Source organism: Chiloscyllium plagiosum, unplaced genomic scaffold, assembly GCF_037043375.1.
Source record: "Chiloscyllium plagiosum isolate Xiang-an unplaced genomic scaffold, Cpla_swu_hap1 HiC_scaffold_25, whole genome shotgun sequence".
NCBI classification, from domain to species: Eukaryota; Metazoa; Chordata; class Chondrichthyes; order Orectolobiformes; family Hemiscylliidae; genus Chiloscyllium; species Chiloscyllium plagiosum.
The window spans coordinates 5,371,004-5,392,997 of record NW_028270163.1 but is presented as its reverse complement, the minus strand read 5'-3'; the positions used below and the strand labels follow the sequence as shown (position 1 = coordinate 5,392,997).

Genomic DNA, 21,994 nt, shown 5'->3' with positions numbered 1-21,994 from the left:
AAAAACAGAAATTGCAGGAAAAACTCAGCAGGGCTGGCAGCATTTGTGGAGAGAAATCAGAGTTAGCATTTCAGGTCAAGTGACCCTTCCTCAGACTTGATTAATTGAATCTTGTTTGCAACAGGGCAGGGTATCAGTCAGGTTTAAACACAGAATTGGCCAATTCCCTCAGTGACATCCCAGGTAAATGACCTTTGGCCCTTTCATGCAATGCCATAGGCTCAAAGGTTACCTTTGACCCTTTTACTTGTCCCCAAAACAGAAAGGAATTCTTATCCAATTTATGAACGAACACAAGACTTAGCTATCTTAATCACATGCTTGTTTATTAAAACAATTGTATCATATTAAAATGAACATCTTAGGACATAATCATTCACATCTGGCACCTTACAGATCTCTGTGTACTTAATAAAGAAATGTATTGCAGCAAAGAGAAAATAACAGAGCATTAACATTCCCTCTATAGTCTACATCTACCTTTAAATATAAACATAAACAAGATTTGAGTAGGATAGCCTTAAATCCCATGGGAAAGTATACAAGGAGATCTAGAACTACAATACATTGAGTAACTAACAGGAAGTTAGGCCTACAAATTATTGGAGACACAAGAATAACACTCAGTGGCATCAACAGGCAGTGATTAGTATGCATTGTAATATGTTGAATAATGGGACCTGTTGTCAAAAGGGCTTATTGATTGATAGTTGGAATGTTGACCAGGCTCTGAGTTGACCGGGAGAAGCAGGTGGCCAGAGAGTTCATCTCTCTGACAGCGACTCATTAGCTCTTTGTAATGGACTTGCTCCTTCGTAATCGGGTCAGTGAGATTCTTGGGATAGTTGGATTCATCCTGCAGTATCCGGGCGATGTTACTGTCGATCATTTGGGTCTTCAGAGCCTCTGTGAGGGACACACGGCCTGAATGGTTAGGGTCCACCAGGCCACCGGTGAGGTACTGGGCCTCCAGATACTGCTGGGCACTTTCTGTCGGTATCCAACCCTTCTGGACAGCCAGCCCCACAGAGAGTCGTTCTTTGGTGACAGGATCTTCGAAGCCAGTGAAGGCCTTTTGCGCATTTGCTAGCCGTTTCTGTTGGGTTTTGTTCACGAGGTTCCTCTCTATGGCCTTGTGGACTGAGTGCCTCTCCCTGGTCCCCACATCGATAATCCCTCCTGTGGCTGCCTGTGCTTCCAGCAGCCTCTGAGCAGTGATGGGATCGAGTAGCTGCCTGTTCATGGCGTTTGTGATGGACAGCCGTGAGCCAGTGGTGTTATCATAGACTCCAGCAATGGGGTGCTGATCCCTGTCAGTATGTGCTCTGTAAGTGGTGTAACCTGGGCTGGAATAGTTTGATGTTTGATACGTAGGACTGATTGGTAGCGCCGAATTTAGTGAGCCTATCTTCAATGCAGTTGGCTTCTCTTCACCTGCCACGAGCAAAGCAAACTCTGATATCGGAAGCTTTCCCTCCCTGTAACGTTGGAGTTCCTCTCTAGTGATTCTCCTGTCCTTCAAGGCAGCCTCAATGGAATATTTCTTCCCACTTTTCTTGTCTCGAAGTACACTGGTTTCACTTGATGGTCCGTGAGTGGAAACCTCTTCCCAGTCACATTCCAACTCCTGAAGGTGGATGTACTGTGCCCTGTCGATTATATTCCGTTTGTAAGCTTCATACGGCGACAAATCCTCCCCAGTAACTGGATCCACAATGGATATCTTCGTCGACAGGTTGGTTTCTCTCATCTTCAAGTCTTGGTGACGAGCCTCTTCCCTGTTGATCTGCGACTCAAGATCTCGGATGGTGTAGTCCTTCTCATGGATTTTGTCCTTCTCCTTGATGATCTCTCTCTTGATCCAGCTCAGCTTAGCATCCAGCTCATGTTTCTTCTGCTTCGTTTTCTCATGATACTGGCTCAGGCGTTTGAATTCCTCATCGTGCATCAGGATCTTCTGCTGCCTGTCTGTCTCGAGATTCTTTAGGTTTTCCTCCAGGGTGGCCCTCTCGCGGAGCGCGGCCTCCCTGGTCTGCTTCAGCTCAGATTCCACACGTGACCGCGATGCCATCAAGTCTTCCAATTTCTCCTGCCGGTCTTTAATCCGTCTTAGTTCCTCCTCCAAATCCAGCCTGGTGTTCTTCTCTTTGTTGTACAAGTCTCGAGCTCGGGCTCGTTCTTGCTCCAAAGCCTTATCTTTCTCGATCCGGATCACCTCTCTGCAGATCAGCTTCTCCTTAGATTTCTCCTTATGCAAAACCTCCAGTTGGAGTTGCGCTTTTCTAATCTCTTTGTGCAGGTTCGCAGCTTTATTTCTTTCTTGGTCCAGCTGCTGACGCAGGCTCCCGGCTAGTTTCTCCAACAATGGGTCCTTTTCCACTTTAAGGACTTCTTCGGTGACGATCTTCTCCTCCATCGGTGGAGGGTTAGATTCCAGTTCGGTTATTCTGTTCCTGATGTGCGTGGCTTCGCTCTCCACTTTCTGCCGGACCCCCTTTTCTTCCTCCAGGTTCAGCTCTGCCTCTTTTTCCTCCACTAGCGCCTTTAGATGCTGAACCTCTCTCTCGAGCTCGCGCCTCTGTCGGCGTTCCTCATCCAAGGTTTTGCCCAGGTTATTGTGTTCCACGGTGAGTTTGGGATCCTTCTCCAAACGCACCATTTCCTTCACAACAACCTTCTCTTCTGGTTTCTGCCTCTCCAGCTGTGAATACAGATTCTGCAGGTCAAAGACCAGTGATTCGAAATTCCGTCGTTTCTCTGATTCTTCACGAACGATTTTCCGGAGACGAACCATCTCCTTCTCCAGAATCGGATCGTCTTCATATTTTGTGACTTCCTTGGTCACCACCTTGGTCTCAATCTTAGACTTTTCCTTCCGCCATTCATCTCTTTCTCCCTTCAACCTCTTGATCTTGCCTTGCAAGTCACTGTAGTCATCATCCATTTGAGGCAGCTGACGTTTCAGTTGATCTATTTCTTTGAGCATTTCTGGGCTCTTCTGAAGTTTCACAATCTCTTGGGTGATGTCTTTGTACTGGATTTGAGGTTTCCTATCCTTGAGGACTTCCAGATCTCCCTGTGCGATGGTGATCTCCATCTCCACATCTCCCCTCCTCTTTGCAGTTTCTCGAATTTCCTTCTTTAACTTTGTTATCTCTTGCTCCGTCTCCGGAAGGACACAGAAATTCTCACGGACTATCTCTTTCATTTCCACTTTGGGTTTCTTGTCAGCGATAATTCTGTATTTCCTCTGCAGATCACTCAGTTCTTTATCTAGTTCACTATTACTCTGACTTTCTTCCTCATAAAGGTTTCGCAGTTTGGCCAAATCTTTCTCCAGTTGTGGATCTGTTTCCACCTTCTTGATCTCCTTGATCATGACCTTGGGGTCAGTCTTCCCTGTTTTCTTCTCCAGAGTCTCGATTTGTGTTCTTATGAGCCGGATTTTCTCAATCAAGGACTGCCTTTTCAGATTCTCATCTTCAATCTCGTTTTGGAGACTTCGCGAAGCCTTCAGCATGACCGGGTCCTTTTCCACCTTGACCTTTTCCACAGTGACCAGCTTTTCTTTGACGTTGACTGGTTTCTGCTCAAGGATGGTGACCTGTCTGGTCAGCCGATCCCAGTCGCCAATGGTGATTTGCCTTTCTCTTCTCAGGGTGTCGATCTCACTGCGTAGATTTTCAGCTTCAACATCCAGTGCAGGGTTCCTCTCAACTTTTTTCACCTCTTTGATGACCTGGCCAGTTTTGGCATTCCTTACCTCATCTTCTAATTGGTTGATTTTCTCCTTTGTTGACTTGATATCACCCTCCGTTCCCTGCCTGTGTCTCCTCAGTTCATGGATTTTGTTCCGCAAGGCAGTAAGGTTGTCTTCAACCTTGGGATCCCTGTAATACTCCACTACCTCTTTCTCTTCTGTTCTGTCCACAGGCCTTTGTGCCCTGAGAAGACTAAGTCGTTTGCTGTGCTCCTCTAGAGTAGCTTCCATTAACTTGGTCTTCTTCTGTTCTTCTTTAACCTGGCTTTCCAGTTCAGTGCCTTTCCGAGCGAACAGCATGTTTTGTGACTGCACATTCGTTTGCGAGATCACTTCATTCACTGGACTTTCTTGTTGCTTGGGAGAGAAAAGAATAAGAGGTTTCAGAACTTTGATTCGTACTGTACACAGAACGTGTGATGTCACAGAAACAGTCCATTTGGCCCACATGGTCTATACTAGTACAAACCTCCTCCCACTTCAATTCATCTCAGCCTACCCTTCCAGTCCCTTCTCCATCATGTGTTTACTTCACAGAATCATAGAATCCCTACAGTGTGAAAGCAGGCCATTCAGCCCATCGAGCCTGCATCAACCCTTCAGAGAGCAACCCATCCAGGCCCAACCCTCCACCAACCCTGTAAACCTACATTTCCCATGGCTAATCCACTTAACTTACACATTCCGAGACTCTATGGATAATTTAAGAGGGCCAGTCCAACTAACCTGCATATCCTTGGACTGTGGGAGGAAACCGGAGCACCCAGAAGAAACCCACGCAGACACGGGGAGAGTGTGCAAACTCCATCCAGACAGTTGCCTGAGGCTAGAATTGAACCCAGTTCCCTGGCGCTGTGAGGCAGCAGTGCTAACCGCTGAGCAACTGTGCTGTCCTATGATGCTTCAGTGCATCACATAAAACCTGACAGCACAGTGGCTTCATGGTTAGGACTGCCGCCTTACAGCGCCAGGGACCTATGATTGATTCCACCTTCACGTGACTGCCTGTATGACCTTTGCACATTCTCCCCGTGCCTGCATGGGTTTTCTCTGGGTGCTCCGGTTTCCTCCCACAGTCCAAAGTTGTGCAGGTTAGGTGGATTGTCCATGTTAAATTTCCCTATAGTGCTCAGAGATATGGAGGCTAGGTGGGTTAACCGTGGAAAATGCAGGGTTACAGAGATGGGGTGGGGTGGGGGGGGTGGGTTTGGGTGGGATGTTCTTCAGAGGGTCAGTGTGGACTCAATGGGCCAAATGGCCTGCCTCCACAATGTAGGGATTCTATGATTCTGTGACACTCATCTGTAATATTGACACTCAATAAGAAACCTCACATTCAGTGAAGGACCCACTTAGTACAAGGACAATAAGATGAAAGTGAGGACTGCAGATGCTGGAAATCACAGTCAAGATTAGAGTAGTGCTGGAAAAGCACAGCAGGTCAGGCAGCATCCGAGGAGCAGGAGAATCAGGCACGATGAAGGGCTCCTGCCCGAAATGTCGATTTTCCTGTTCCTCGGATGCTTCCTGACCTGCTGTGCTTTGCCAAAGCCAAATAAGGGAAATAAAACCAGATGCAGCTGGAAATACACAGCAAGTTAGGCAGCATCTGTGGAGATAGAAACAGGGTTAAGGTTTCAGGTCAAACAACCTGTTATCAGAATTCTGTCCTGTCCTGGTGTATGTTTGTGAGGTGTTCATCAGTCACGTCCTCATTGCTCTGCAGTGGCCCTTCGTGAAAGTGCCCACATATTAAGTGTCAGGTTTCCAAAGTGATCCAATTGTGGATCATGCAACTTCTACAAAGTGGAGTTGTCCCACTCACAAATCACTTATCGATGTAATTCCCTGTGGAAAATATGGCAAGATGTGATAATTAAATAAAAACTGAAGGAACTGCAGATGCTCTAAATCAGAAACAAAAACAGAAATTGCCAGAAAAGCTCAGCAGGTCTGGCAGCATCTGTGGAGAGAAATCAGAGTTAATGTTTCGAGTTGAGTGACCCTTACTCAGAAAGGTCATCAATCCTTCTGCCAGTGAGGATGATTTCTTTTCATTGGGGTTGTCTGCACCCCTCATGATTTTGTCGCTAATCCTAGGCCCTATCTACCAGCTCAGGGAGGTGGAAAAGATTTCATAATCTGACAGGAGAGTGGGGGAGAATGTGGGGAGGGGCAGTGATGCTCCCTGGTGTAACTCCAGACAATACGCATCCCTCAATCATCAATATTGCTCCAACAGATCATTATTGCTTCAGGATTTGTGGGATCTTGCTGTGCACACATTGGCTGCAATGTTTCCCACATTACAACTGGAACTGCACTTCAAACTCTGAGGCCAGATCAGTCGCTATATGAAGGAAGTCTTTTCGTTGCAGAGGGCTAGGATATTCCGAAGGGGTCATTTGCCTCCATGTAGCTGGCTATGGAATGTCAGCCGGGAGTGGGCAGACCACTGTCGGCACCATGAGTGACCCAGAACTGCGTGAAGTCAGTCTATAGTGAGGAGAGTCTGTGGGAATGTCAATGCCTGGGATGTAAAACCCCAGGGCTGGTGTGAGTGACATTACCTTTTGCTTAACCTTCGCCACAAAGTCCAGCTGATTGAGCAGTTGGTCATTGGATGAGGAGACTTCAGCAAACCGTTTAACTGTGTCCTTCTCCTGCAAAAGAAGAACATTATATTGCGGAGCTGTGAGAGTTCACTGGAATTTGCAGCTGGGAATGTGCCATGGGGGGGGGGGGGGGGTGTGAGGGATGTGGGGGGAGGGAGGGAGGGAGAGAGGGAGAGAGAGAGAGAGAGAGAGACAGGAGGAACTTTGCAGTCACAGGACATTCAATCCATTTTATCTGTGCAGGATCTTTGAAAGGCCAATTAGGCCAATTGTCCTGGTCTTTCATAGAGTCATACAGCATGGAAACAGACCACGCAGCCCAACTCATTGAAGCCGACCTTGTATCCCAATCTAAACTCGTCCCACTTGCCTGCGTTTGGCCCATGTCTCTCTAACCCATTCCTATTCATGTCCAAACGTCTTTTAAATGTTATAACCGTGTGTGTCTCTACCACTTCATCTGGAAGTATATTCCACATATGAATCACCCTCTGTGTGAAAAAGTTGCCCCTTATAAATCTTTCCCCTCTCACCTTAAACCTATGGCATCTAGTTTTGAACCCCCCTACCCTGGGATAAACACCTTGGCTACTCACCCTACCCACGCTGCTTCTGATTTTGTAAACCTCTATTTGGACATCCCCCCCAACCTCCTACACTCCAGTGAGAAGTCCCAGCCTACCCAGCCTCTTCTTGTAACTCAAACCTTGCAGTTCTGGTAAACACACGCAGATACATCAGAACATCACCACCTTCAAGTTCCCCTCCAAGCCACTCACTATTCTGACTTGGAAATGTGTCATCTTTCCTTCACTATTGTTGGGTCAAAATCCTGGAATTCTCTCCCTAAGGGCATTGTGGGTCAATCCACAGCCGGTGGACTGCAGTGGTTCAAGAAAGCAGCTCACCTTCTCAAGGGGCAACTACGGTCAGGAAATAAATACTGGCCCAGCCAGCGATACCCACATCCCTGAAATGAATAAAAAACTTTGCTGAACCCTCTTCGATTTAGTAATACCTTTCCTATAGCAGCCTCCTAGTTCCTCAAATGTTTCACTTTTGTGTATTCCTCCAATTCCCCTTTGAAACGTAACATTGAAGGCTTTTTCACTGCCATTTCAGACAACAAATCACCGCATAAAAATAATCCTCTATTTTTCCTCTGGTTTTTCTGATGATTACTTCAAAATCAATGTCTGCCAGTTATAACTGTTGAGCTTGTGAAAACAGTGCCTCCTTATTTACTGTGATGATCCTTCATAAAGACTTGACAAATATACGCCTGATGCAAAACTGACTAGACTGAGCTCATAATTGTACTGTCAAGCACTTGCTACTTGCTTTATGATGTGATTAAGAGCGCTCCTGAGATCTCAAGTTAGCTGCCACATCTCCTGCATGACAATCTTTGGGATATTCAGCAGCTTTTGAATCAGGCTATATAAATGAATGTTTTTTTTACCTATTCTCCTTTAAATTGAGTTATGGGGTAGCGAGTAAAAAGTTTTAATAACTTTCTGGATACAAATAGTTCCTTTTGAATTTATTATGGGTTTTATTAGTGACGTAGGGGTGCAGGTACATAGTTCCTTGAAAGTGGCATCACAGGTAGACAGGGTGATGAAGGTACGCTTACCTTAATCAGTCAGTGCATTGAGTATAGGATTTGCCTGTACGTGACATTGGTTAGGCCACTCTTAGAATATTGCATACAATTCTGATCACCCTGTCAAAGGAAGGATGGTGTTAAACTGGAAAGGGTTCAGAAAAAATTCACAAGGATGTCACTAAGCCTGGAAAGTTTGTGTTATAAGGAGAGGCTAGGACCTTGTTTTTTTCCTGGAACTTAGGAGGCTGAGAGGTGACCTTATAGGGTTTATAAATTCTTGAGGGGCAATGATAAGGTGAACAGCCAAGTTCTTTTCCCCAGGGTAGGGGAGTTTAAAACTAGAGGCCATAGGTTTAAGTTGAGAAGGGAATGATTTAAAAGAGATCCGAGGGGCAACTTTTTCCACGCAAAGGCTGGTGCATATATGGATCGAGATATCAATGGAGGTGATGGAGACTGGTACAATTACAACATTTAAAAGACGTTTGGATGTATACAAGAATAGGAAAGGTTTAGAGTGGTATGGGCCAAATGCTAGCAAATGGAACGAGATCACATTGAGATGTCTGGTCAGCATGGATAAGTTGGACTAAAGGGTCCATGCTGTCTGACTCTATGCTGTATGACTCTATCTTTCACTTATGGTCGCTGGTTTTGCCCACAGGCGTACTCCAGCAAGGTTGCCACCTTCAGGAGGGGAGTAAAGCAAATGACTGAGGAAGAAAAGAAACACAACATGTATTGGTGACAGTCTCTACTAAGTGATTTGTACCATACCTATTGCTCTTACCTGTTCATTGATGCTGTCTTGCAGAGTCTGAGTCCTCAGCTTTTTCACATTAGACGCGCCAGTGGAAGGGTCCAGTGAGGCTCGATATTTGTCGTTGTTAGTTTCGTAATTCTTTAAAAATGACAGGAACATTATTTCTTCAAGTTACACTGGCTGGGAAGGGGGTCTATAACATCCTAATGTCCTGATCCACCCTCCAGTCTGGGAGGCAGGGCCTTTGGCTGACCAAAAGATCCCCTTGAGGATGATGGAAACTTTCTAAACCTGGCATCTGTATGTCAAGTGAGATGAGGTACATGGAGTACAGATCAGACTCACTGGGTGGGTATAGCAACAGCAATGGTTTGAACTGTCCTACTGAGGGAACATTGCTGGGATGGGAAGGGTGTCCAATTCAGACAGGAAGAGGTCAATCCATCCCTGTGGAGCATGTCTGTTAGTTCATGGCTGATCCACACCTGGACTCCATTGAACTGCTTGACTCCTGAAAGTCCAAGCTTCCACAGTTGCATTGTGGGAAGAGAACCTCTGGCCTGCATTAAACACTGCATTAAATGAGCCCAGAGAGAGCCTCATTCCCTTGACAACCGACTTTAGTGGGTGGGTGTTAGCACTGAATGGGACGATCCAGGCCAAACTAAATTTGGGAATGAATGTCAGAATGAATGCCTAGGGTGAAGAACTGGAGTCACATTGAGGAGACAATAAAAATGAATCCATGGTGCTTGAGTCTACAGTTAACAGCAGAAATTTGGAATTCTTTGCTCTCTGACTTCCCATTTAATTGAATTTCATACAAATCTGATTATTGATTATGTAATCAATACCACTCAGCAAAAAGGTTCTTAATATTTTCATTGCTTTTCTCTTAGCAAGGTCTTATTTACTGAGATGATTGAGCATTCACGAGGGTTTCAATGAAAAAAAGCAAAGCTCCAATCACTTTAACAAAATTGACTTTGGATTCTTCACCAGCCAACATTAGCAAAGGTTTCCTGACACACACATGTGTTTATACAATGCCTTTCATAACCTCAGGAAATCACTGAAGAGCCATTAAAACAAAACCTTTGAAATGTAGTCACTTATTAAGGAAATGCAGCAGCCATTTTGTGTACAGCAGGCTCACAGAAACATTAATGTGATAATCAATGTGATTGGATAATTCAGCTTAATGGTGCTGTTTGAGGGATCCATATTGGCCAGGACGCTATGGAGAATTAGCGAGCTATGAGAAGATTTGTAGCTGAGGTTGAGGTTCTGGGTGTAGGTTTGTTCGCTGAGCTGGAAGGTTCGTTTTCAGATATTTTGTCACCATACTAAGTCACACCTTCAGTGAACCTCCGAACCTTCCATCTCAGCAAGCAAACCTACATCCAGCTATGGCGAATTATCTTGTAACAAAAACAGAAGTTGCTGGAAAAGCTCAGCAGATCTGGCAGCATCTGGGAAGAGAAATCAGAGTTAACGTTTCTGGTGACCCTTCCTCAGAACTGATGGTAGCCAGGGAAAATGTCTGTTTCTAATGCAGAAGATAGGGTAAGGGGAAGGGGGAAGGAGTAAACGATAGGTGGGGTTAGAGCCCAAAGAGAGAGAAGAATAGCTGGACTGACAAAGGCATGGATAATGATCTGGCTGGGAGCTGTTGATGCTAGCAGCTAACAATAAGTAGTGTATAATGGCAGACTATGTGATAACAAGGCCTGGTGAGGATCCCCCTTCCCCAGGACCTGGGAGAGTTCAGACCTTCAAATTATTGAACTCGATATTGAGTCGAAAATGCTGCAGGATCCCCAAATGGGAAATGAGGTGCTGTTCTTCCAGATTGCGCTAAGCATCGCTGGAGCACTGCAGCAAGCCTGAGATAGAGATGTTGGCCGGGGAAGAATATAGATTTTCTGTGAAGTGGTCACCCAGTCTATGCTTCATTTCCTCAGTGTCGAGGAGACCACATTGTGAGCAGCAAATTGTGCAGTGCAGGAAACGTGCTGCTTCATTTGGAAGGGATGTTTGGGCCCTTGAATACGGGAGGAGGGATGAGGTAAATCGACAAGTGTTTCACCTTCAGTGATTGCAGGAGAAAATGCCATGGGGCTGTGCAGGGGTGTGGGAGTGAAGGAAGAGTGGACCAGGGTGTCCCGGAGGGAATAGTCCCTGTGGAAGGTGGACACGGAAGGGGAGGGACATATGTGTCTGGTGGTGGCATCTGGCTGGACGTGGCCGAAATGGCAGCTGCTGACCTTCTGGATGTGGATATTGGTGGGATGGAAGGTAAGGATATGGGGGACCCTATCGCTCTTGCGGGATGTAATAGAGGAGTTGAGGGGCAAAGTGCAGGAGACTGGTTGGTCCCGTTTGAAGGCCCTGTTGACAATGGTGCTGGGGAATCCTCAGTTGAGGAAGAAGGTGGCTATTTCGGAGGCTGCCTTGTCGAAGTTGACATCATCGGAACATGTGCAACAGAGACTGAGAGAATGGAATGGAGTCTTTACAGGAAGTAAGGTGCGAGGATGCCTAGTCCAGGTACCTGTGGGAGTTGGTGGGTTAACACTGGATATTGGTGGCCAGTCTATCCCCAGAAATGGACCAAGTTAAAAATCACAAAACTACGGTTATGGTCCAACAGGTTTATTTGGAAGAACAAGCTTTTGGACTGCTGCTCCTTCATCAGGTAGCTATCTTGGTTAACATCTGTAATTTTAAAGTGTGGCCCCTCTCCTTTCGCTAGATATAGATCTTATCCATCATAATGAGATACTGTTACCATCTAATATCTTTGGTTCAAGAGCCATTTATTTTTGAGTGGGAATATCTCTGACAGACTCTTTGGACAGTCCTGAGTTTGTGAAAGGCAGTATATAAGGCAAGTTGTTTCCTTTTTAAACCTATTATTGATGTGGCTTTGTAATGTTATCATTACATCAATGAAAGGCAAGGCTACAACTGGTACCAAGGATAGCCCCAGAAATTGAAATCAGCACCAACCTTCAAGGCTGCCTGTAGGTCATCAGACAGATTGATGAAGGCATCCTTTTCCAATTCCTTCTTTTTGATGTCGTTCACCACTTTCTGTGAGGAAACAGATGGAGACAACTCAATGAGACGAGGTGTATTATTTACTGGCTCAGTGGTTAATTGCACTCTCCATTTATGTCGTGTGGAGCACTCACTCCAATACATTCTGAGGCCTTGCAACCATTTGGTGTCCTGACTCTCAGTGTGACCCAGTCAGGTGTGCATTACCCACTGGGTGGGGAGGCTTATGGCCTAGCATAATTTGGGTGCCAGTTGCCATGTTTCTGGCCCCTCTGTGCCAGATTGGGTTTCTCCCGTTTTTATCTCCCTTTGGAAATCTTCACCTTCCATTCATTTCCCCCTTATTCCTTCTTTGGTTTTCATCTCTCTCGTTCATCACTGTGACTCTTCCTCCATTTCCCAAGATCTTTGCTAGGGCAGCATGGTGACTCAGTGGTTAATACTACTGCCTCACAGCGCTAGGGACCCTGAGGCGACTGTCTGGGTGGAGTTTGCACATTCTCCCCATGTCAGCGTGGGTTTCTTCCGGGTGCTCCGGTTTCCTCCCACAGTCCAAAGGTGTGCAGGTCAGGGTGGATTGGCAATGCTCATTGGCTTTGTGGTGTCCAAGGATGTGTAGGCTAGGTGGATTAGCTATGGGAAATGCCGGGTTATAGGTGTTGGGTCTGGGTGGGATGGTCTTCGGAGGATTGGTGCAGACTTGACAGGCCCAATGGCCTCTAACTACACTATGAGGCTTCTATACTGCACAGAGAAGGCTGCGGGGCCGATGAGAGGATAGATTGGGAAACAGCAGTACGCAAAGAGTCAAGTCCCACCTGAACTCTCTGAGTGTATGAACCAGCAGAAGGAATACCCCAGTGTCTGAACCCATCAAACTTTGATGGTCAAAACTTCTGGAAAATGTGAACTGGATGGCCGCAGAGTACAGGCTGGATCGTGGCAAACACATTGACGGATAAAAATGCAGCGTGGAACAATTTGAACTTCCGACGTTTAGAAAGCACCCACCTTCTGAGCTTCCAGTTTGGCATTGACTTCATTTAGGCTGGCTGTAGGCTTCACCTCATTGTTAGGAAGGTTATTCATCCAGGCATTGAGCTCTTTATGAGCAGTTTTATAACGCTGGTATGACCTGTCAGCATTCTGAAGCATGTCCTCTCTATGACAAATTAAAGCACAGTGTGAGTAGATAGAGCAAGAGAAGGGAGAATAGCAATGAGGGAGCACAGCGTTAGAAAATCAATCCAAGATTCTTGTCTCAGTGCAGCTTAATGTGGACAGTACCAGGTATTGGGTCTCCATCTGCTTCCTCCCCATGACATAGCCCTGACTCATTCAGTGGTGGAATCTTTGTCACCAAGGCAGAAATTTAAGATGCCCTTCCCACAGCCAAAGACTTGAAAACAAAATGCAGGCTGGTGCAGCACAGAGGGAGTGCTGTCTTGTCTAAAGCACCATCTTTCAGATCAGCCATTGAACTGAGGCTTTATTAATATTGAAGGATATAGACCAAATGCAGGAAATTGGGATTAGTGTGTCTTTAGTGGTGGTTATTGTCAATGCAGACTCTATGGGCTGAAGGGCCCTTTCTGCATTGTATGACACAATGGCTTCCCATTCTCTCAAGTGGATGCATAAAATCTACGGGGTGAGGGGGGGAGGTGAAGGCCCTCCTGATCTGTGTCCGGGCCAATACCTGAAACAACTACTGTTTGTCCCTCATAAAGTCGTAGAGTCCTACAGACCGAGATAGGTCCTTTTCCGTGCCAAACAAAATGTCCATCCACACTAACCCCATTTCCCTGCACTTGGCCCATATCCTTCTAATCCTTTCCTATCCATGTATTTGCCCAAATACCTTTTAAATGTTCATGTACCTACCTCAACCACTTCTGTTGGCAGCTCATTCCATATGCGTACCACCCTCTGTGTATAAAAGGTTCCCTTTTATTCTTTCCCCTCTAACCTTAAACTGATGCCCTTTAGTCCTTGATTCCCCAACCCTGGGAAAAAAGACTGAGTGCATTCACCCTATCCATGCCTCTCATGTTCTTATAGACTTCTATAAGATCCCTCCCCCCTCATTCTCATTTGGTCTAAAGAAAAATGTGCTAGCTTGTCCAGTCTCTCCCTATAACTCAGACCGCTGAGTCCTGGCAACATCCTTGTAAATTTCTTCTGCACTCTTTCCAGTTTAAATCCTTCCCATAGCAAGGTGACCAAAACTGAACATAATACTCCAACTGCAACCTCACCAACTGCAAGATAACTTCCCAATGTCTATACTCAATGCCCTGATTGGTGAAGGCCAGAGTGTCAAAAGCCATCTTCACTGCCCTGTCTACCTGTGACTCCACTTTCAGAGCACCGTGCACCTGATCTCCAAGGTCCCTCTGTTTCACCACACTCCTTAAGGTCCCAACCTTCACCACGAAACTCCTACCTTGATTTGACTTACCAGAATCCAAGCCCTCAACCGTATCTATATGAAACTCTATTTGCCATTTCTCGGCCTGCTTCCCCAGCTGATCAAGATTCTGCTGCAATTTCTGATAAACTTCCTCACTGTCCATGATACCGCCTATTTTAGTATCATCTGCTAATCATGCATTGTGCATTCTCATCCAAATCATTGATATAGATAACAAACAGCAGTGGGCCCAGCACCGACCCCTGAGGCACTCCACAGTCTGACAGCATCCTTCCACTATTACCCTCTGCTTCCAACATCAAGCCAATTGTGTATCCAATTTGCCAGCTCCCCTGTATTCCATGCGATCTAACCTTCCAGAGCAGCCTACCATGTGGAACCTTATTAAAGGCCTTATTGAAATCCATATAGACTACGTCTACTCCTCTTCGCTCAGCAAACTTCCTGGTCACTTCATCAAAGAACTCGATCAGATTTGTGAAGCATGACCTACCACTCACAAAGCAATGCTGACTATTCCTAATCAAACCCTGTCTTACCAGATGCATGTATATCTCATCTCTCAGAATCTTCTCAAGTAACTTACCTACCGCAGATGTTAAGCTTACTGGTCTATAGTTCCTGGTTTTTCTTTGCAGCTCTTCTTGAATAAGGGTTCAACCTTATTCCAGGAACTTCCAGGATCTCACCCGTAGCCCAAGCACAAATTATCCACATGTGGGATCTTGCTGTGCACAAAATGGACAGATTAATTGCCCTTGGACTGAGTGCCTTGCTCGGCCATTTCAGAAGGAAGTCAACAACATTGCTGTGGGTCTGGAGTCACATGTAAGCCAGACCAGGTAAAGATGGCAGATATCCTTCCCTGAAGGACATTAATGAACCAATGGGTTTTTATAACACTTTATGTTAATTTTCACGATCACCATGACTGAGACTCAGTTTTACTCTGGACAGCAAACGGAAGAACTGAGTTCAAGAAGTGCCCACCTTGAGCTACTCATCTTCAGAACCCATCCAGAAAATCAGGTGGGGCATGGTGGTTGGATAGCAGCAGTGCCTACCCAAAGCCCACAGCACCAACAGGGCAATGTTTTCTTCTGCTCCATTAACGAATGAAGGGCAGCATATAAGTTGGTGGGAGAAGTCCACACGAAAAGGGAGCGGCAACGGGATTTGTGTGTCAAGTTTCACGGGGCGAGACATTGCAAATCAAACTGTTGGGTCAGGACAAGTGATCATTCACTGCAGCAACTTGCCAAGGCTCCTTAGACAGTGCCTTCCAAAACTGTGACAACTTCCATCTAGAAGGACAAGGGCATCTGATACCTGGCAGCACCACCACGTACAAGTTCCCATCCAAGCCACTCACCATCCCGACCTGGAAACATACCACCGTCCCTTCACTGTCACTGGGTCAGAATCCTGGAATTCCCTGCCTAAGGGCATTGTGGGTCAACCTACTGCACATGGACTTCAACAGTTCAAGAAGGCAGCTCACCCCCCACTTTCTCAATTACAGATGAGAAATGATTTGCTAGTTTTGTCAGCCATGATGACATTCCACCAGCCAATTGTAAAACAGCGGACAGCGTACCTCAGGTCGAGCTGATCGCTTGCATTCTGAAAGCGTTTGTTCAGCTTCTGCACCTCGGCCTGCTGTTTCTTGATGTCAGGGCAGTACTCCTGGAAGTTGAGCTCCAGTGGTTTGCAGCTGTCCTCAGTCCTTTTCATGTCCTGGTTCATCTTCTGCAGTTTCCCTTGGTCGTTGTTTAAGTCCCGTCTCAATCTCTGAAAGAGCAGCAAAATGGAACAATGAGAGAAGGGAAAAGCAAAGGATCTCGTGGGAGTTTTACAAATGCTCCTTCTATTATGTATTTCTTCCATTCACTTTGGCTCTCCACAAAACAAAACAAAAATATTCAGTTCACAAGAAAGAGAAACATAATCTCCTTGTCCTTGTAAAGCTGCCAAGTAAAGGAGATTGGGCTGGATGAACATACTGCCATCAATCACCTCCCTCCTTCTTGAGGCTACCTTTCAACTGCAAGAAAGGATGGCACAGTGGCTCAGTAGTTATCATTGCTGCCTCACAGGACCAGGGCCCTGGGTTCGATTCCACCCTCAGGCACCTGTCTGTGTGGAGTTTACATATTCTCCCAATGTCTGCGTGGATTTCCTCCAGGTGCTTTGATTTTGTCCCACAGTCCAATGATGCGTGGATCAAGTGGATTGGTTATACAAAATTGAAAATGTGTTGCTGGAAAAGCGCAGCAGGTCAGGCAGCATCCAGGGAACAGGAGAATCGACGTTTCAGGCATAAGCCCTTCTTCAGGAATGAGGAAATTGCCCAATAGTCTCCAATGATGTACAGGCTAAGTGGATTAGTCATGGGAAATGCAAGGTTACTGGGATAGGGTTGAAGGGTGCGTCTCGGTGGGATACTCTTTGGAGGGTCAGTATGGGCTTGATGGGCCAAATAGCTTGCTTCCATACTGTCGGGATTCTATGAAAAGTGAGGCTTAGGACGAGCAAAGAGTGGAACTCTTTCCAACCTCCATCACTAACTGTTAGAGGAGGCAATTTCTCGTGGTGTTATCGCTAGAATAGTATTCCAGAAACTCAGCTACTGTTCTGAGGATCTAGATTCAAATCCCACAATGGTAGATGACGGAATTAGAATTCAATAAAAAACCTGGAATTAAGGGTCTAATGACGACCATGAAACCATTGTCGATTGTCAGGAAAACCATCTGGTCCAATAATGTCCTTAAGGGAAGCAAATCTGCCATCTTTGCCTGTTCTAGCCTACAGGGGCGTAAGGTAGATAGACCTCATCTATAAAAGGATTTGATGTGCCTTTTATTGCTGTTAAAGGGATTTCCAAACAACAACAATTTACAGTTGTGAGGTAAAATGGATGAGTTGTAGAGATTAAGACTCACAGCAATTGACTCTTAACTGCCCTCTGGGCAATTAGGGATAGGCAATAAATGCTGGGCTGGCCAGAGACACACAGATCCCAGTTCATGAATTTAAAAACCCTCAAAACCAAGAGAACACGGACTGACTGTAATACCTTTGAGCAACTAGGTGAAAGTGAGGACTGCAGATGCTGGAGATCAGAGTCCTTCCTAATGAAGGGCTTTTGCCTGAAACATCAATTTTCCTGCCCCTCGGATGCTGCCTCACCTGCTGTGCTTTTCCAGTACCACTGTAATCTAGACTGTAATACCTTTGATGACAGCCAAGCTAAGGGCAGACAGAGGGCCCTGTTGTAGTGGTCATGTGCTCTGGTTTTTGCACTGCTTCATAGCAATGGTCAAAAGCCGAAGATCTACCTGCCAGATGAAAAGTGAATCTAATAGAATTAATTTGCTATTTGTGACACCAGTGAATTGAACTCCTGTAGATACTCCAAGGAGGTGAGACCAGAAATAAATTTGTGGAAAATTATCTTTAATCTCTACAACTTATCCATTTTACCTCACAGTTGTAAATTGTTGATGTTTGGAAATCTCTTCAACAGCAATAAAAGGCACATCAAATCCTTTTATAGATGCCTATCTACCTTACTTCCCTGTACAGGCATATCCAAATACAATGGAAATCAAATATGACCTCTAGGTGAAGGGGTGCCAGATGCTAGGAGAAATGAAAACCTGCATGTTTGTAATTCAATCAAACTCGTCATTGTGTCATTATTTATAGAAAGCATTTTTTGACAAACTGAGTTGTTTAGACAATAGAATTTCTCTGCACTATAAGCTGGGCAGTTGGCATGACACTGTCACTATTGGCAAGAGAGTGTAATTACAGCGTGATGCACCACATGTACAATTTTCATTTTAAATATTGACACAGGAATTCATAACTGACATAGAAATATAGATTTAAATTAGATTAGATACAGTGTGGAAATAGGCCCTTCAGCCCAACAAGTCCACACCGACCCGCCACCCACCCATTCCCCTACATTTACCCCTTTACCAAACACTACGGGCAATTTAGCATGGCCAATTCACCTGACCTGCACATCTTTGGACTGTGGGAGGAAACTGGAGCACCCGGACGAAACCCATGCAGACACGGGGAGAACGTGCAAACCCCACACAGTCAGTCGCCTGAGTCGGGAATTGAACCCGGGTCTCTGGCGCTGTGAGGCAGCAGTGCTAACCACTGTGCCACCATGTGTCTGAAAATCTACTGATCTCTGTCTTGAAAGTCCTCAATGATTGAATACCAGGAGCCCTCAGTACAAGTGACTGAGTATTCAATGACTGATCACTCAGAACCATAGAGCAGTACAGTATGGAAACAGACGCTTTGGTCCGACCAATCCATAATGACCATAATCCGAAACTAAACCAGCCCTACCTGCCTGCGCTTGGCCCATATCCCACTAATATATTGCACAAGTATCACATATAAGAGACAACTAGAAGAAACTGCATGATTTCATCTTGGTAAAGGATCTTCTGCTCAGCCAGAGGTCATTGCCCTCAAGTTGATATCATCACCACTGGCATCAGGAACTAATCAGGAACAGTGAGCATTAGCAATTGATTCTTTGATTCAGGCATCTCACAGTTCCAGCAAAAGGTGGGATTGAAGATAGAATCCCTACAGTGTGGAAGCAGGCCATTCGGCCCATCAAGTCCACATTAACCCTCCAAAGAGCATCCCACCCAGACCCAGTCTATCCTTGCATTTCCAAGGCTAACCCACCTAGCCTGCACGTCCCTGGACAATATGGCCAATCCATCTAACCTGCACATCTTTGGACTGTAGGATGAAACCAGAGCACTCAGAGGAAACCCATGCAGACCTGGGGAGAACGTGTAAACTTCACACTGGCAATCTGCCAAAGGTGGAATTGAACCTCAGTCCCTGGCACTGTGAGGCTGCACTGAGCCACTGTGCCATCCCAAAGTGGTGAAAGTTTGGAGTTACAAATAATGGGTAAAGGGCCAACATTTCTTTTTTAGTTCATTCCAAAGTATGTGATGTTCCGTGGTCTCTCTGGAGTCAATACCTGCAGCTCAGTCTTCCTCTGCTGCATAGCATCTGGACTGGCAGGAATTGCAAAGTCATCGGCCAGGTTGGATTCAATTTTCTTGAGGGCATCATCGACCTTCTCAATACTGTTCTCCAATTCCAGCTGACTCTTGGCTCTGGTCAAGGCAAAAGCAAATTGGTCACAGGTCTGTCTGTATCAGTTGCCTGGCTACCCTTACACAGTCGATAAAGTGTGTGGCACTGGAAAAAGCACATCAGGTCAGGCGGCATCCAAACTGATGTTTTGGGCATAACCTTTCATCAAGAACGCTGACTCTCTTGCTCCTTGGATGCTGTTTGACCTACTGTGCTTTTACCACCACTACACTTCATCGACTGACTCTCCAGCATCTGTAGTCCTCACTATTTCCTATCATTACAAAGTGATCCCCAGCAGCCACACAACAAGTAGTCCGGTTCTGAGCACAAACCAGCCCAATAATAACTCCAGGACTAAACCCGTGATGGAATTGCACAGATCAAACATTGCGTCAATCACATTGGATTACATACAATATATAGCACTTAAACAGTGGGGAAATACTCAGAGGCCCTGACTAAGATACTGGCGACATGGTTCAAATCCCACACCAACAGTTAGTGGAACTTTAATTCAATTAACAAATCCGGAATGGAAAACTAGTCTTAATAACAGTGTCCAAGAAAACTGACATCAATTATTGTAACAAATCATCTGGTTGATTAATGTTCTTAAAGGAAGGAAATTGTGTGCAGTTTTGGTTTATTTATCTGAGGAAGGATATTTTACCTATAAAAGGAGTACAACAAAGGTCTTTCGGACTGGTTCCTAAGATGGCAGAGTCAAAAAGTGTGGCGCTGGAAAAGCACAGCCGGTCAGGCAGCATCCAAGGAGCAGGACAGTCTTGATTTGAGCATAAGCTTTTATTCAGGCATCTTCATCACATTCCTGATGAAGAGCCTATGCTCAAAACATCCACTCTCCTGCTCCTCAGATGCTGCCTGACCTGCTGTGCTTTTCCAGTGCCACATTTTTTGACTCTGATCTCCAACATGTGCAGTCCTCACTTTCTCCTAAGATGACAGGACTGATGTATGAAGAGAGACTGGATTAGTTAGGAACATATTCACTGGTGTTTAGAAGAATGAGGGGGGATCTCAAAGAAACCTATAAAATTCGAACAAGATTAGAAAACGTATAAACAGGAAGGATGTTCTTGATGACTGGGGAGTCTAGAAACAGGGGTCACACTCTAAGGATATGGGCAAGGTCATTTAGGACACAGATAGGGAAGAGTTTCTTCACCCAGAGAGTGGTGAGCCTGTGGAATTCACTACCACAGAAAGTGGTTGGGGCTAAAACATTGAATGAAGGAGTTAGATATCATTCTGAGGGCTAAAGGGATCAAAGTGTATGGGGAGACAATGGGAACAGGGGACTGAGATGGTTGACCAGCCATGATCATATTGAATGGTATAGGGCTTGAAGGGCTGAATGGCCGGCCCCTTTGTTCCATGTTTCTATGAAATCTGCTGTCCTTATCCATTCTGGCCAACATATACTCTAGATTCACAGCAACGTGAAATGGGTAAGCAAGCGATTCAGTTCCAGGGCAATTAGGGACGGGAACAAATGCCAGGCTTGCCAATGATGGCCACAGGTCCCCAAAAATTAAAATTCTATTTCACATTTTCACATTTACACAGAGGATTAATCTGAGCGAGTACAATTGCCTGTTATGGTAGTTCTGGTATACTCACTTGTTCTGGTATTGGTCAGCCAGTGACATGACATCTTTGTACTTATCCTTCACATTGTTCAGTTTGGTTGGAATCTGTGATGAGGAGGCACCTGCAGGTTTCTTTGAGAGGAAGGACTCACACTCTCGCTGTACCGAGTCCTTCTCTGTTCCAATCTTCTGCAAGCGCTTGTTCATAGTCTACAACAGAGTCAGAAGCTGACATTACACACTGTGTAACATTTTAATGCTGATTCCTCATCACTGTTGCACATGAAGTGAATCTTCACAATAACCCATAACTGATCAAACTCTACACTCAATCTAAACATGGACTTCAACAGGACAAACAACATCCCTCCCAAGTCTTGATGCTGATTTAATCTGTAAAGCACACCTCACAAAGATACTGCAGGAGTACACTGTGATCCTGATTCGGATGATCTTATTGTTTAATTGGACACTTCTAAACGAAACCCTAGAGTAAGCACACTGTGTCACACAGGAAGCAGAGCTAAAACAATACAATCTAATTGTTCTTAAGAGCGGCAGTGAAGACACAATGGACTGAATGGCCTCTTTCTGTACTATAGCCATCCTATGAGTAGACCATAGGGCGACACAGTGGCTCAGTGGTTAGCCCTGCTGCCTCACAGCACCAAGGACCTGGGTTTGATTCCACCCTTGGGCGACTGTCTGTGTGGAGTTTACACGTTCTCCCCGTGTCTGCATGGGTTTCCTCCGGGTGCTTTGGTTTCCTCCGATAATCCAAAGATGTGCAGGTTAGGAGGGTTGGCCATGCTAAATACAGGGTCACTGGGATATGGTGGGTGGAATGCTCTTCAGAGGGGTGGCATGGACTTGTTGGGCTGAATGGCCTGCTTCCACACAGTAGGGATTCTATAATTTGGCCCTTTGGCCCTACTCCACCGTTCAACAAGATAATAATTAATCGACTTTGCCCCACCTTGCTG

At 45.6% G+C, this 21,994-nt stretch overlaps 1 protein-coding gene across 1 annotated transcript in view; it reads right to left on the bottom strand.

Moving 5' to 3' along the window:
• Positions 1-305: 305 nt before the first annotated feature.
• The window catches only part of evpla (envoplakin a), an 84,219-nt gene continuing 62,530 nt past the window's right edge, over positions 306-21,994 (bottom strand). Inside the window, exons 15-22 of the mRNA XM_043714322.2 lie at positions 21,043-21,221; positions 19,280-19,418; positions 15,842-16,035; positions 12,822-12,972; positions 11,760-11,843; positions 8,775-8,885; positions 6,331-6,423; positions 306-4,117 (exon numbers count right to left, since the gene is read on the bottom strand). Of these exons, the coding sequence (XP_043570257.2) occupies positions 647-4,117; positions 6,331-6,423; positions 8,775-8,885; positions 11,760-11,843; positions 12,822-12,972; positions 15,842-16,035; positions 19,280-19,418; positions 21,043-21,221 (4,422 nt within the window). The 3' untranslated portion in view covers positions 306-646. The remainder of the gene's footprint in view (positions 4,118-6,330; positions 6,424-8,774; positions 8,886-11,759; positions 11,844-12,821; positions 12,973-15,841; positions 16,036-19,279; positions 19,419-21,042; positions 21,222-21,994) is intronic.